General features: G+C 42.7%; 1 protein-coding gene and 1 non-coding gene across 6 annotated transcripts in view; both read right to left on the bottom strand.

The window, feature by feature from the left end:
- gphnb (gephyrin b) overlaps positions 1–16,730 on the bottom strand; it is a 103,032-nt gene that overhangs the window by 66,633 nt on the left and 19,669 nt on the right. For all 5 annotated transcript variants that reach the window (XM_061051824.1, XM_061051825.1, XM_061051826.1 and 2 more), the window contains exon 2: positions 2,989–3,067. In XM_061051824.1, coding sequence (XP_060907807.1) covers positions 2,989–3,067 — 79 coding nt within the window. The remainder of the gene's footprint in view (positions 1–2,988; positions 3,068–16,730) is intronic.
- On the bottom strand, positions 12,905–12,977 carry trnav-aac (transfer RNA valine (anticodon AAC)). Its single transcript has one exon. It is a non-coding gene; the product is annotated as a tRNA-Val (tRNA).

Raw genomic sequence — 16,730 nt, 5'->3', positions numbered from 1 at the left:
CATTGTTAAGGTGGAACGAAGCATTTATACTGAAATGTGGTGAAGTCCAACTTGACTGATTACTTCCAGTGGAAATCTGGTGACATAATTATTAGAGGTGTTGAAATTGATCGTTTATGGGAGCGCCGATAGCCCAGTGGTTATGTTGCAGCGCCTCACGTACAGAGGCCATAGTCCTGGTTGCAGTGGCTGTGGGTTTGAATCCGACCTCCGGCCCTTTGCTGAATGTAATCCTAGACTCTCTTCTTCCAACATTTCCCGTCTCTCTTCAGCTTTCTAATTTGAGTATCACCTTGATAAGAATAATTCTTTTTCATCTGACAACTTTTACAAGCTGAGACTTTAAAGGCAGGTCCTGCAAAGATGAATGAATTTGGAACAAGCGAACGACTGAAGGGGCAGACGTGGCTCAGAGAGTAAGGTCTTTCACCTGCTTTTTGTAAAGTGTCTCGAGATAACACTTGTTATGAGCTGACGCTATACAAATAAAGACAGATTGGTGGTAGAGTCGGTCACCTCTCGACCCAGATGGTCGGGGGTTCTATCACCAACTCCTGCAGTCCCATGTCCCAAGTGTCCTTGGGCAAGACACTGACCCCTACATTTCTCCAAGCGTTTGAATGCTTGTGAATGTAATAATACTGGGCACCATATGTGGTAGCATCTGCCATCATGTGAAGGTGGTGTGAGTGTCAAAGGCGAGGGATGTTGGGCGAATGTGACATGTCATTTAAAAGCAAGTTCATTTACTATTAACCTAATCTCTGCCAATATGATGTTCATTGTTCATTTCTTATTCTCTTAGCACTGGTACAAATGTTTAAAACATGTGCAGCAAAGTCACAATAAAAACAGACATGAATGAAAGCATGATCAAGAATGGATGGATGTAAAACAAAACCATTCCAAGTTTCCCTCAGTGTGCATTCTGTACAAACGGGCGTGCGATGGATCACTCTCTGGCGCTCTGATGCACACGACATGGCCTCCTCATGCCTGCTCTCTGTGTCACAACAGAGCCGACACATACAATACACATCATCTTCAAAATAAACACATTGTATAGGACATGACAAGCATGGATCAGGCCAGGGGTCCCACAGCGGAGGGACTGGTTACACTCCACTGATATTGACTGGTGTGATATTGTGACAGAGGAGCAGGGCAGCACCAGCAGATCAATGTCTGTATGGAGAATGTTTCTGATGTGTAGAGGAGCGGATCTGAGGCTGCATGTCGGGGTCACAGCGTGCACACTGTTTCAAGTCACAGGCTGAGGCGGCGTTTTAAAATGCAATGTGTGATATGTGCCCTGATATTGATTAGACCTAACGTCGCTTGAGCTCCACTTGTACATCTTGGTGACATCGAATCTGACATGAAAAATAACCTCGCTTCTGCTGTGAACTGCTGTTGTAGACATATTCAGTTCATGCCCATGCAAAAGTATGTGAACAGTGTTGTACTGGGGCCTGATTTTATGTTTTGGACCATATGCTAAAATGCTAGAACATAAATGAATTTTTCATGATCACAGCTTCCAACTTTTTGGCAACCTTATAGCTGGGAAGACAGGGACCAGAGCCAAGTTAAAGCTAACCTAAAATGCTTCTCTAACCAACACACTACAATGTCTAGTTGGGGAGAAAATGGAAGGGATGAAGCCTTGCCTCACCTTGCAGCTTTAAATCAGATGCAGTGACAGATCTGGCTCATTATAACATCTTGGATCATGCTTGACAGGCAGATGTTTTTGAGACATACATGATGCCATACAGTAGGTGCTAAAACGCAGTCAAAGTTGATGGACTGTGTCGCAGAGATGCAGCAGAGAATCACTATTTTCTTGGTGTATATGGGAATTAGTTAACTTACACAGAATGTTCAATTCATCAAAATCTTGTCTCTATGGTGTCTTTTGTATGAAATATGAAGGATACAACAGTTTTTACAATGTGCAAGCCTGTGATGTAAAAGACAAATAAATGACGTTGATTGTTGGATTCTTCGTATTGACCTTTCCTGCTTTAACTCAACACCAACTTGAGGTCCATAAAAGAGTCTTAATCCCAGTTTTAAGCACCAGACTGGTGTACGTGGAGCCATGACCTCAACCCTTTCCATTCTCATCTCCAAGTTAAACTGGAAATGAGGACCAAACATGTTCACAGACCACCAGTACAAGACCGTCTGACCCTCTTCAGGTTAAATAGGAGCAAAACCAGCGGCCAGATTCTACATTTTTGACGCAAGCCTTCCCAAAAGAGAGTAGGGTTATGCTAACCCTGTGCAATAGTATGTTCATACGCACATCTACAGTATATAGGGAAACTTTGTGCATTCATGCAAATGTGAAATTTGCACCATAACAAGAAAAACAACAAAATGACGCATGAACACACCATCTGAGTCATCTTTATCAGAACTATATCAATCGTGCATTGATAAATCCTGAAACAACGCACCTTTTAAAGCTGCAAAAACAACACAAAATGAGTAAATCCCTGTAGCGGAAACAATCGCTGATTTCACCTCTTTCAGCTTCTTTGAACAAATAATGACTTCTTGCAGCTACAATGAGAAATCCTTAAACAGACAAGTTCTGCAGCTCTTTTGTTGTTGCCATGCATGCTGGGAATTTCTCTCCATAGGGCGACACTGAGCTCCCCGACATGTTGTTGTGAAGAGTTATTTTTAGTTTCTTAGTTACAATCTTGAACAACAAGAATAAGACAGCGCACACACACGCACACACGCACACGCACACACGCACACACACACACACGCACACACACACACACACACACACACACACACACACACACACACACACACACACGTATGCAGAAGGCCTATGTGTCTTTGTTCTGTGTTGAAGCTTGAAGGTTTGTTAAAGGACTTTGGAGTAAGTGGTCGCTAACATGAAGGTGGTGTCTGATGTTTTCTTGTAGCTTGAATTGTCATTAAAAAAAAAAAGCGAATACTCACAGGGAGGGATCATGGACGAGATCTTTGAGGTTGACGCCACTGCGGTCCTCTGCGAGGTTTCGAAAACAGCTGTCACTCACTGCAGAGACAGAGAGAGGAAAGTTCCTTTAGGACACAAGTCGACAAGCAGGAGCAAAATAAAGAAACTGATATTGTTTTATTGACACAAGGGTAAATTGATCTCTTTCATAAAGGTAAGTCAACAATTTTCTTTACATGGGTCAAAGCTGCTAATGTGTGATTGCTTAAAGTAACTGAGAAAGGCTATAGAAGGCATCAGAAAAAAAAACTACAAATCCCACTGTTGCATCCACCAAAGTGCTCCGTGGATGGAAAGCATAGCAGCAATTGGAAAGGACTGGAAATGTCAGAACAATGGAACACAATGACAACACATTACAGTAGCTAACTTTAGGTAACCAGTGTCAAAGGCGAGGGATGTTGACATTTTTTTGAAAGCGGTTCATTAGATACAATTTTAGCAAACAACCCCAAACGAAGAACGTCTACACAATCCTTTAGCGTTGGGAAGATACAGAGGTATACATTAAGGTAAGGTAAATGTGCAAGACATGAAAAAAAATGATCAAAACAAGCATTCTGATTTCCTGGAAACTTTATGAATGGACAGAAATGGTATTCTGATAAAGACAAAAAGGATCTTTATTTTTTTTTTTTCAACAGATTGTTACAACTACATAAACACGAATCCAAGTGGCCGCAATCCAAATACATCTCTGAAAATGTCTTTGCTGTTTTGGAAGCGTGTCTGGATTCATTCTTACTTTGGTTCCAAAATGTACACCTGTGACTTGACAATGAAACATCCTTTCTGTGGGTACTCACAGAGACTTTCGATTGACTCTTGATGGTTAGGTTAACACTAACACTAACACTACCCTAAAGGAGAATAGGATGCTCCACCGAAAAGGGCCACCAGGTTAATAAAGGCAAGGAGAGTTTGGATATAAAGCACATTTCAGCAACAAGGCAAGTGCTTCACGCAATACATCAAATGCATCATGACAAAGGGAAATAGAACATTTCAAAATCACTAAAAACAAACCATAAACAATCCCAGAGTTAAAAAAAAGAAGAAGCAAAAACTGACATTTGAAGCCACACCTTTGTCATCCCCACCCTCTCCTTCCTTAGTAAACCAGGGCGGCCCCTCGACTGCAGAGCAGGTGCAAGCCACATGAATCATCGCGTTGATCACAGACGGATGGAGTGAGACAGTGAGGAAGACGAAGACGTGGGGAGAGGGAAATGACAGAAAAAAAATAAATCTAAAAAGTGACAGACAGAGACAGGCGAGGAGGATGAGGAGAGGGACAAACAAGGTGTTTTTTTGTTGTTGATCCGACCGGGCCAAACGTGAACGGACAAGCTTGCATCTTAAAATAGAAGTAAAAGGAAACACCCGAGGGGGGTTGCGAGGGTGGTGTTGGTAGTGTTGGTGCAGTGGATTTAATCCCAAAAACTTGACGTGTTAGTTGTAGACAAGACTGAAAATGTCATCATGTTACTCCAATGAAGTGCCATGATCCATAAACGAGGGGGGGGGGGGGGGGGGACTGGCTGAAGCAAGAATGGTGTAAAAAATGGAAGTAGGGTGTCAAAGGGAGGGGATGTGATGGAAAGAGCTTAAAAGGAAGGGGAAAGGATGGAGACAAAGATCGGGAGGGAGGGGGGGGGGGGGGGGATTGAAAAAGATATAAGGTGGTAGAGAGAAAGAGAGTAGGAGGAGGAAAGTAGTGCCGACGGGGCAGCAGTGTGGAGACTGAGGTAAACAGAGGGTGCAGGACGTTGCTCTGGGCTCTGGCAAATAAATGGGAGAGTGCTGACATTTGCACAGCTCAGAAAAGAGAGAGAGAGAGAGAGAGAGAGAGAAACAAGAGAGACAGAAATACTGCGGGAGGGAGAGAGAGGGGGAGGTGGGGGAGACAAGATACAGCGAGAAAAAAAAGGTTGAGGGAGGAGAGAAAAAAGGGGAGCAGGCACATGGAATACACACCACCCTGGCTTTAGAGGGGCACTGCTGCATAAGTGCATGTGTGTGTGTTTGTGTGTGCGATGGGGAACTTCCTTCAAGACTGCAGTATTCCTTACACACACATGCACGCGCACACACACACACACACACACACACAGCCCTTCTCAGTCTTTCTCTCCCAGCTACCCCTTGATCTAAAAATAGCCACTCCACTCTCCTACAAGAGGCAGCAACCATTCTGAACCAATCAACACGCTCTGTCAAAGGCATCGGTACCCACCGTTCCTCTATGCGTGTGTGCGTGTGTGCACATCTGTGTGTGTGTGTGTGTGTGTGTGTGTGTGCATGTGTGCAACAAGGGGGAACTCCTGACTGAAGGTAATAAGAGTGCCCCTCCCTGCATGCTGCACCGGTTAGAAGAAACAGTGGTGAAAGTGATCCCTTCTGCAAAAACAATGGCAGGGTAAAGAATCAGGAAAAGAAATAGGGAGAAAAGGGGGGGGGGGGGGGGGGGATAGAGGGGGAGAGAGGAAGAGAGGAATTTCTGGCTGCAGTTGAAACAGGCTTCAAAGGAATATTAATGTGATCCTGTGCAAGAGCAGAAGACAGGGGGAGAGAAGGAGGGAGGAATGATGGAGGAAGAAGAGTGAGAGGGGAAGGGGGGGGGGGGGGGTGCACAAGTGTTCATGAGATTGCTCCCTCCCACTTTTCAAGCTCCGCCCATGCACCTTCCTCCAGGTGAATCTGCTGTGCACTGCATCATCATCCGAAAACCTGCAATGTGGGCGAAACCGGAGATTTTAGAATCTCAGCAGACGTGGCGGACCCAACTCTCCGCACAACCCTTGCATCCGAGGTCACGGCTAAAGTGAAGACGTAACGCAGTGACCCTGTCCAACCCCAGAGGGCACTACTCCCAACAGTACACAGCAAGCTAAAGGTCAATGCTTCAACATGGCTAGACAACTACTAGCAGACAGACAGAAAAGGCCAGACAGACAGTTGGTCACTTCCAATATGTCATCCTGCTACTCTGTGGCAAAGCGTTTAAGGACAAGTTGAAGCAAAAATCTGGTTAAAACAGTGTCACATCAAACATTGAAAGATACAACATGTAGAATTTTTACTCTAAATTAACTAAATTAATAAAAGATGTACTAAATCTAATACAAACTAATACAATTTGTTTGTATTAACTACTGAAAATTAAAATAACGTGAGCAATATACCGGAGGATTATACACAACAGCATTTTTTTTTAAATGACTCAAGTTTATATTTGAACTATTGAACTTTCAGCTTACAGTTTTAATAGATTATCCACTGTTAAACTAATTCTTTAAACTTTTTTTCCTCAAATTTGACATTTTGTACTTGAAATGTAGCATCATTGATGATCATTTTAGGTTTGAATCTTTTTTTTTACTGGTATCTATATGTCCGCATGGACTCCTTTCATCTCATATTTGCCTCCATCTGTAAGTGTGTGTATGTGCCGCTGCAGAAGCCGAGATGTCCACAGGCTACAGTGGTGGGAGGAAAGCAGGAGGCCTGAGCTTCAGATGAATTACGCAGTGCAACTCTACTATCACAGGGGATTGAGGCGTGTGCACCCCAACACACACACACACACACACACACACACACACACACACACACACACACACACACACACACACACACACACACACACACACACACACACACACACACACACACACACACACACACACACACACACACACACACACACACACGGTCATAAAGGGTTAATAGCTTAACCAAAGAGATCAGGACACAGGGGAAGTCATCAAGAGACCACAGAGCCCAGAACTGATCAGGGAGGAACACATGCTGATAAAGAATGAAAAAGTATGGGGGAAAAAAAAACAGGATTTATTGCTTCACAGGGGAAAAAAAATGAATAAAAGAGAAAAACGTATTATGGAAGTAATACTGTGTAAATCCTACGACCATGTCAACACAATACAACCAAATAACAAGTGCTATTATTCCCATCCTCTGTCTTTCAACAGAGAAGTTAAGATCATCCTACATCCTGTAATTTTAAAGCACAAACAATGTTATTACTTTTTGTTCTGCCCTTTTTTTCTTGCAGAGCAAACGTTGTGTGTGATGATGATGTGTTGGAAGTTTCCTTAGGTCGATGTGTTAGTCATTCACCGCACAGTGAACAGATGTTACATTTATCAATCCCCTCATATTTGTGGATTGGCAATAGTGTTTTTGAGCTGTGACAAATTTCCAAAGTGGGTAACATTTTTCTTTCCTGAACTGTAGCTAAACATCCCTTTTCTTTTGTTCCTTTTTTTGGGGTGTTTGAACTGAATAGGCAGCTCATCACTATTTCTGTATTTCTTCAGTTGTAATGCTTCTGTTTGAATCCTAAAAGAGTTGCAAATTAGCCCCAGTTAAAAACCTGTTTGCATGGCATCTACTTTGCATATGTCCATGTTAAATAAACGAACAAACTTAAAAATAAATCATAGCAATTTCATACAATATAGTAGTAGTAGAAATCATTTATTTCAGTCACAAGAAAAAAACAAAAACATCTTGACCGAAAAGGTGTAGGCTGAAGCTTTAGCTTATTACACCTACCCTTATTACGGATCATATTATTTAAGACACTACTAGTTTGACTACAAAAACAAAACATATCAGAACAACATTTATTCTAGGAATTTCTTTCAAAACAAAACAAATGAAACATACAAAAAACGAAACAAACGAAAAACGTAACAGAAATTACACTCACAAAAAATAATTTTATATTTGTTAAGCACCATTTTTTTTAAACAAAAATTTAAATCTGGAAAGTGAACTACACATTCTTAATTCCATGGCACAAGTATTCCACAAATTAACCTCTTTTACTGAAATACACCTGTTCTTTATGTTTGTCCTTAACTTTGGTTTTTTATACAAAACTATTCCCCTTAGTTCATACCGGCTCTCTCTAGTTTCAAAAAACCTCCGAATACTGCTCGGAAGCAAATGAATGTGTGCCTTGTACATTATCTGAGCAGTTTGTAGATCTACTAGATCGCTGAATTTTAGAGCGTGTATGTTAATAAAAAGTGCGTTCAGTGAACACAGGGCTCTAAGAACACATGGACCACCACTTCTGGGGTAAAGGGATCTCTTTTAAAGCCATCAATAGGGCATGTTTCAGCATCATGTCTTTGTTCCTCTTCTGCGATCTTTTACATTGTGTTCTTTCCATAAAACCATTAGACTAGGGTGAGAGTTGTAAAGGCTTTGAATCAGGAGCTGGTGGTTTTTAAAATCCAAACTCTGCTCGTTTTGAAGTGAAAATAACTTAAAAAAAACTCTGGCTCCTGCCATATATAAATATATTTATCTTATATTTATCTTATCCTATAAGATAAAGACTGGAATCTTTTTTGATTGTCCTCAGTCATTAACATCGAAACAAGCGAATCAACTTAGACCAGGTGGATGCAGTGGCGGTTCTAGACCACTTTTACTGAGGGGGGCAAACTGGGGCCAGTTGTTTTGTCAGAGGGGAACGTTAAACCCAGGTGAAAAATAGACAAAGATGATCGCTTTAAAAAAAAAAAACATTATGCCAAATAATAGCGCACATCATTAAATACCATGATTTATATTTGTTTCAGTATTTAATACTAGATTGTGAGTCCGGTTGGTGAGTCTAATACTGTGTATAGTGTTATTAGGGGGGGCTCTTCCTGTTGGCCCCAGCCTAGAACAGCCCATGGGTAGATGATCAGCTAGCCAACTAGGAGAAGGTGACAGCTGATGGCAAAGTGGTGGCTTGAGTCTATATACAGTGAGTGACTCTTACAGTAGTAATACAGATGGCTTAGTTTTCTAGCTCCCTGCTGTCCTTAAGGTAGTCAGTTTAAATTCTGTCACACTTTTTTTTTTTTTAAAGTGACTTTGTACACTCTGTACATTCCTAATTTACAACTTTTTGGTTATTCACACGGGAACAAATGTTTTTCAACGTTTTGAAAAGGTAGGAAATCCTGCAATATATGTGTGAACAGGAAAAAAAAAACCAAGCTTTGTAAAACACTGCCAATGCAACATCAGAGACAACCAAAGCACTCATGTTCAGCTCTTCTGAGGACTGTTATTTTATGGATAACAGCAAATCAGATTGATCACTTGAAATTTGGAAAGTGGTGCAGTCAGCAAGTTTTGCCGACAGTCAAAGTGCAGGAAGTGATAGCTATAGATAGGACCGACAGCAAAGAGATGATTTTTGGTCTGTCTTTATTAAAGACAACATCAGCATGCAGGTTAGGTGTCCTTTTCTGAAGGAGATACTCTATATTAGCCAACAGGCTAGCTGCTGTCCGTCTGTAATATAGTAGCTTAGCCAGCTAGCGGGCTATGTGCTGTCAGTCTGGCAGAGAGGATTCATAAACTGCTACTATGTTCCACTCCATCATTTCCAGGACATAAAGCAGTCAGCACTCATTATCTCCTCGGGATCTCACACTAATGGGGTTCTCGCTTAGCAGGTCCACACACACACACACACACACACACACACACACACACACACACACACACACACAATATCTTAGTCTATGCATTTTTATAATTATGAACAAATTTCCCACAACACGCAGACACTCTTCAGGTACATGAAGACACACACACACACACACACACACACACACACACACACACACACACACACACACACACACACACACACACACACACACACACACACACACACACACACACACACACACACACCCACCCTTCGACAGCTCGCCATGGATCAGCAGTTTTACACATCTTGCTCCACAAATCACAGCGCAGACAGAGCGTCCAGAGTTGCTTGAGCCAAAATCTGCTCCCAGTCCAATTATGACATCACTCGTCTATCATTATCACACTTTGTGCTGCTGCTCTTGAAAGAAAGACAGAATGTGGCTCTCTTTAGTGTTTTGGATATTAAATGACGTTCTTAGTCCAGGAATGAAATCTCAGTAAAATCTTAAAACTTTCCTTCCTTTCCTTCACATTTTTTGGGACATGCATTTCCAGTTTATTGCAGATCAACCTTACAAAAATGCTTGATTCTATTTGCCCCCAAAAAATGTATGAATACATCTACATGTGTGCAGGGAAATGAGCATATCCAGAGAACTGCCTCCGTCTGATCAGCCCACTTGGCGTTCCTTTTGTTTCTTGCTCTTTATCAGCTGACAGCAGTGCCAATGGCCCCTCCAGCCCTGGAGAAGCTACTATGGAGGTCAAACACTGGATTGGGCCGACATCTGCTGGTGGGAGGGACAACACCTATGCACACCAATAAGCCGCCACAGAAGTGATATCACTGCCTCCTGCCTCCCTCCTTACTGGCTTGTTCTGTGTCGAATAGAAACACTCAGGCCCCCGGCCTTGGATTAAACGGCTTTAATGATGAATAGAGGTGTGGACCCGCCTCCTGATTGTAATTGGGTGGGGTAGACATCTAGCTTGGGGGGGCTTTAAGTACTACAACTAACCCCTCTAGTCAGAAGAAGAGGAGCAGAGGAGCAGCGGTGCACACATGCCAGCATCTTCATTCCATGGCAGGGTAAATTTCCAAATTAATAAAGGCTTCACGGTGCTGGGTAAAATATAGTAACAGCAATAACAGCAGATAACCTAATCTAATATAAGCCCACTGTATCTTAGCAACCTTGTTAATTCTGAGAGGAGCAGTGGGGTAAGCAGCAGCATCCATCATCAAAGACACACCCAGCAGCAACACACACAAACACACACCAATTACTCACAAACTCCCAAACCCACGACACCAGGCACGTTCTCATGCTATCTTACCATTAGCCGCTATCTCAATCACACTGTGATACAGATGAATGCGTACACATGTGCAGGGATAGATACACACACACACACACACACACACAGATCCCTTGGCTTACTGTAAGCAGCCTGGAGAATGGAGGGGGTGTGGAGCGGAACAATGGGATCCTAATCGTCGGGCTGCATTTCAAAGCCCCCCCCTTACAACACTGTTTCTAGATAAGATTTGAAAATGCTATTTATAACCGTGGGGAAAGGAGCCAACCAGCAGCTTGATTTTCATTTATTTGAAGTCAGATCTAAATTGGGGTAGAGTTACATAATGCAAGGAGTGCGACACTCCACCTGCTACTGCCAAGCCTGCCATTGGAACACTACGAAGAGAAAAAGTGAAAAAAAAAACCAACAACAATAAATCAAAATAAGAAAAACCCAAAAGGACTGGGCCAACTCTAATACTGCAGCTTATAATTACTCCAACGGCTTAATAACCACAGCGTACTACGCCAAAGGAGCCCAGCTCATCCATGTGGGCACAAGAGTGGGCCGATCCGCATCTCAAATCCAAACCTGCTCCAGCGTAGCCAGGCCAAAATCCGGAGCCCATGCTAAGCCAAGGACAAAATAACAGAGCACAACAAGGGCCAGCACCTCTCTCTCTCTCTCTCTCTCTCACACACCAGATGTGCACAGAAAGGAAGACAGAATGTGGGAAGACCACACTCTTCTTCACAGCTGTGTCCCCATGCAGGAAAGGTAAGCTCCTCAAACTGTCCCGAGCCCTTTCTCCCAGAACAGGAGGAGGCAGAGGAGGAGAGGACGGACATGTCGAGTTAAGGGGAGGGTGAGCCGGAGCCTAACCTTGACAGGATTTAGAGAGCAATTCACACTGGATGAGAGGAGGGGGGGAACAGAGAGACGGGGGAAGCTGCGTTTGGGAATACTCAGAGAGCAAGAGAAGGGAGTGCAGGTGAAGAGAGCTGGAGAGGAAAGGGAGTAGGTAAAAGGGGGAATGACTGGCAGGGGGAGAATAAAACAAAAGAGGAGGGGATAAATATAACACATGCAAGGGGGAGAGGGGTGGGGGTTAGAGAAAATAGAGGGGAAAAAAGAGAACACGAGGAGGGAAGATGAGAGAGATGATGGGAGCAACCATGCAGGACGGAGAGAGTTCAACTAAGTGCCATGCCCCTCCCCCTTTATTGTCATATAGATAGTTCAAAAAAGAGGTAGATCAGGGTTATACATAAAAGGGTGAACAATCTGAAATAGAATCGCTGAGATAACCAATTTATTTTTAAATGTTATCTAGAAAAATTCAGCCGAAGGGCTTTGCAGTCGTACCTAGTATTAATAAATGTTCTTTTTTTACCATTACAGTTCATTAGTTATCTGGAGTTGGCAGACTAGCCTCCATCCTGTTCTATGGGATCTTATCACTTTTCCAAGGATGTAATCGTCTGTTTTTGCCTTGGCATGCATAAGCAAGCATGAGGAGGCCAAGTTTGTTTCAGTTTAACTTGGACGGAATCTCTTCTTTTACGAGTGTGGCCAAAACTTTTCAGACTGCACAGAGACTCTAAAAATGGGTAAGAAGATACACAAACAACACACAAGGAAAGGCTCAAAGAGGCATTTGGATCCATGGTTGGCAAAGCAACTATTCATAACAGAACAAGTATTCTCCAACTAACTTCATTTAGAATAGAATTTTAGAATTTATACTTTATTGATCCCGTGAGGGGAAATTCGTTTTTACACTCTGTCTAGTAAACATGCTACACAAACATGAACTGAAATACACACACATGCACAAACAGGATCCTGTGGACATGCACTAATGGAGAGGTCTCAGAGTGAGGGGGCTGCCCACGGCGGGCGCTCCTGAGCTTGTGGGGGGGGGGGGTTAGGTGCCTTGCTCAAGGGCACCTCGGCAGTGCTCAGGAAGTGGCCTGGTACCTCTCCAGCTACCAGACCAATTTCCGGACTTGGTCTGTGCCGGGACTTGAACCGGCGACCTTCCGATTTCCAACCCAAGTCCCTACAGACTGAGCTACTGCCGCCCACAGAACATCTGCTTGTTTCCGCCCGGTCACGAACCGGGGACCTTTCGCGTGTTAGGCGAATGTGATGACCACTACACTACGGAAACTGACATCTGTATTTATTGAAAGTCCAAACCACGAATAGAGTATCAGCACATTTAACAAAGTCAGCGTCACCTATAAACACGCACCACCGTCACAAACAAACAAACTCTACAGTAGGGCATTGGTAAGGATCAGGCTATCGCTATACTTTGTAATTCCTCTATATCATTGACTGAAAAATGAAAAGTGGTGCAGTTTGCTGTTATTGAGTCAAAACTATTGAATTTGGATTTTCCATTCCAATTTTATAGAACCCAGGGCTTTCACATAAACAGAATTATATACTTCATTATCAAACTAGAAAAAAAAACACTATCAATACCTGTTTTGAAATAATGGCAACAACAAAAAGCCCTTGGCACCCAAAATTGTGAACTTTCTTGCTTTTAACCTTCACACAATGACGGTAGAAAGAAGTCCCTGAACACAAACAAATAACAGTAGACCAACACAGGCAAACAGTAAAGAGAAGAACTCAGTTAACTTGTGTAGTGCATGTGTCTATATCAGGTTTTCTCATCATGTTGCTCTGTTTGGGACATCTCTGTGTGTCAGTCATTGTGCGGTACTTAAGAGCCCACAGCAAACACTCTGTATGACAGGACTAAACAAGAATGAAAACACTTGTGTGTTGGTCTGTAACAGACACCAACGTAACTTGTACATCTTAATGAGACGCCAAAAGGACTTTACAAACATCGGTACTTGCCAAGCCGTGAATATAAACCATCTGTCTTTGTCGTGGCGGTGTAGCTGTGGGTCTGACGGGGACACAAACACACACAGCGTGAATATGAAGAGAAGAATACAAACAAAACTAACTCCTTCTTGCACATTTGTGAGGATCTGCAGACAAATGTAATATAGTCCTTTAGAACGTTACAGCTGTGAAACAAGTAACAACCATTAAAAAAAACCTCTTATTTCTTTCGCTTCAACGCTTTATATTAGTCATGTTCACTCGCTTCCCTGTCATCTGTGTCATCTCATCGACCATCACTGCCTTCTGCCTCGCTTAAGTTACAACCTCCGGTGTTAAAAAAATGAAGCCAATACAAAGTACAGAATCCTGCAGTTCATCGAGAGTCCGCTTGAAGCTGGCTGCAGAAGCACCAGAAGTCAGATACACACCCCATTTAAAAAAAAACAAAAAAAAAACAGTTTTTACAGCAGAAATGAACATGTTTACAACCTGGTACAAAAAAACACAAAATTGGTCTGATTAGTAAATCTTGATCAGCACAAACTGTACATGGGGGTACATTTTTGATGACTCATCAGTTTTGATTTTTATGAAGGATAAGCGTTATTCACAAGAAGCCACGTAGTTGAGCTGATTGTCAGGCGGGCACAGTGAAACGGTTTGTCCAGATCTTAGTCTTCTGTTAGGTTGACTGAAAGTTAGGGTGAGACAGGATTTCCCGAATGGCGACCGCCAAACCCCCCTGCAGTAACAGATGGGTGACGTAACTCGGGCTTCATCCATTAGTATTTACAGTCTATGGTCTTGCTCAAGGCAGCTTCAGGGTCTAAGAGCCGGCGTCCGGCCACAGGTGTGGAGGTTATTTGATTACAGGAATTTAAGGGAAATTAAAGGACCTTTTTAATCGCTTTGAAGTATGAAAACACTTGTGTGTTGGTCTGTAACAGACACCAACGTAACTTGTACATCTTAATGAGACGCCAAAAGGACTTTACAAACATCGGTACTTGCCAAGCCGTGAATATAAACCATCTGTCTTTGTCGTGGCGGTGTAGCTGTGGGTCTGACGGGGACACAAACACACACAGCGTGAATATGAAGAGAAGAATACAAACAAAACTAACTCCTTCTTGCACGTTTGTGAGGAGGTTATTTGATTGCAGGAATTTAAGGGAAATTAAAGGACCTTTTTAATCGCTTTAAAGTATCAATGTGTGTGTGTGTGTGTGTGTGTGTGTGTGTGTGTGTGTGGGGGGGGGGGGCTCGATATTGTGAAAACAAAAAAATATATTTTTTTAACATTTATTTCTCTACTGAGTAATCAACACAGCAATCACCGGCATCAATGCACAGAATACATTTTTATTCCGCTCTAGATGTGAACTAAACTTCCCTGACTGTTCCAGTGCATGTCCAAAAACTTTCCACAGTGTACACTTCGTGACAGACCCACACTCAGCCCACTCTCCGTCACGTTTCACATTTCGCATAGCACTCACCTGGACCCTCTCTTTATCATCTAAATATCAGCGCAAAGCCCAAGACTGCAGCATCCAACAGCCTCCAGCTCTACATAAAGGGCCTCTCGTATTGATGTTTTATTAACGGGGCCATAAATATTGAAAAGACACTTACTAATGAAGCCACAGAGAAAAGTTTCAGAGACAATTTACAGCATAAGGGAATACAGGGACCTTGATTATGGCACCGTACAACCCTCTTTTTTTTTTTACTTTCCTTCTCCTTCATCTCATTTCCCACGCCATGAACGGCATGCCCCTGCAGCTTCAATGTCGTCCTCCACACTTTACACTCCTCTTCTTCCCCCATCCCTCTCCCCCTCACCTGTTTTTTCTTCTTCAGTGAAATCAATGGATTGGAGTGGCTTGAGGATCTGCCACACCCCCTTGCAAATATTAATCATAAATCACAGGCTGTGAGTATAATGAGGCTTGTTTCTAATGACAACGGGCTTGATGAATGTGTCTGTTGCTCGCTGTGGCATTATCATATAGCCAGGCAGGAGTGTGCACGTGTGTGTAAGTAGTAGAGGGAGTGTGTGTGTGTGTGTGTGTGTGTGTGTGTGTGTGCAGCTGTGAGTGGATGAGGTATATAATGCAGCTTTCCTCCACATGTAGCATGACATTTCCATGGCAGAGGGCCCACGGCAAGCCAGCTCGCTGTGGCATTTCCAGCAGCTGTTTACACACACACAAAGTACATGTACGTTATTTGTTTCCAAACACACAAGCGCAAGAACTGTACAGTGCAGCCATTTACCTGTGCAGTTTACTGTAAAAGCCATATTATTTGCCTTTGAAGTATCTGTCAGTACGAGATAGGGAAAACAAATAGAGGTAGCATTTAACTAATAGCACACATTACAGGTAAAGTAGCACTCGGTGGTGAAGCTGAGAATAAGCACTGTTTAAAAGGGCAGCACGCAGGTTAAAAGGAGGGCTGAAGCTATATATGGAAGACCATGAGCCACAGGACAGATATGGAATATAGAGTTACCTGCATTGATTTAGAAACAAGTTTATGCACATTTTAATAAAAGACATGTTCTTGCTTTCCTCTAATTTTTTTTTTTTTCTGGTACAATAGTATTCTGGGGCGGCTGTGGCTCAGTTGGTAGAGTCGTCGATCCCCAGCTGGGCAACATGTCCGATGTGTCCTTGGGCAAGACACTCAACCTCGAATTGCTCCTGCTGCTCAGGCGGTGGTGTATGAATGGGATTAGTTACTTCTGATGGAAGATACTACAAAGCGATCACTACCATCAGTGTGTGAATGGGTGTGAATGGTGTGACATGCAGTGTAAAATAGCTTTGAGTAGTCAAGACTAGAAAAGCGCTATATAAGCTCAAGACCATTTACCATTTATTAAAATCAATGGTGGTCAAAAAGTATTAGAAGTTGCATCAAACTGTTTCCTTTCCAGAAAACTATGTGTTGGAGTTTAATCGCATTAATCAAATCTAAATTGTGGTACTAAAACTATTTATTTATTTAGTAGCTCAACCTTGAAATGCATGAAGTATCAAGTATT

The sequence above is a fragment of the Labrus mixtus genome, chromosome 12, assembly GCF_963584025.1.
Source record: "Labrus mixtus chromosome 12, fLabMix1.1, whole genome shotgun sequence".
In the NCBI taxonomy this organism is placed as follows: domain Eukaryota; kingdom Metazoa; phylum Chordata; class Actinopteri; order Labriformes; family Labridae; genus Labrus; species Labrus mixtus.
Note: the sequence above shows the minus strand (reverse complement) of the source record. Positions and strands in the feature narration are given on the sequence as shown.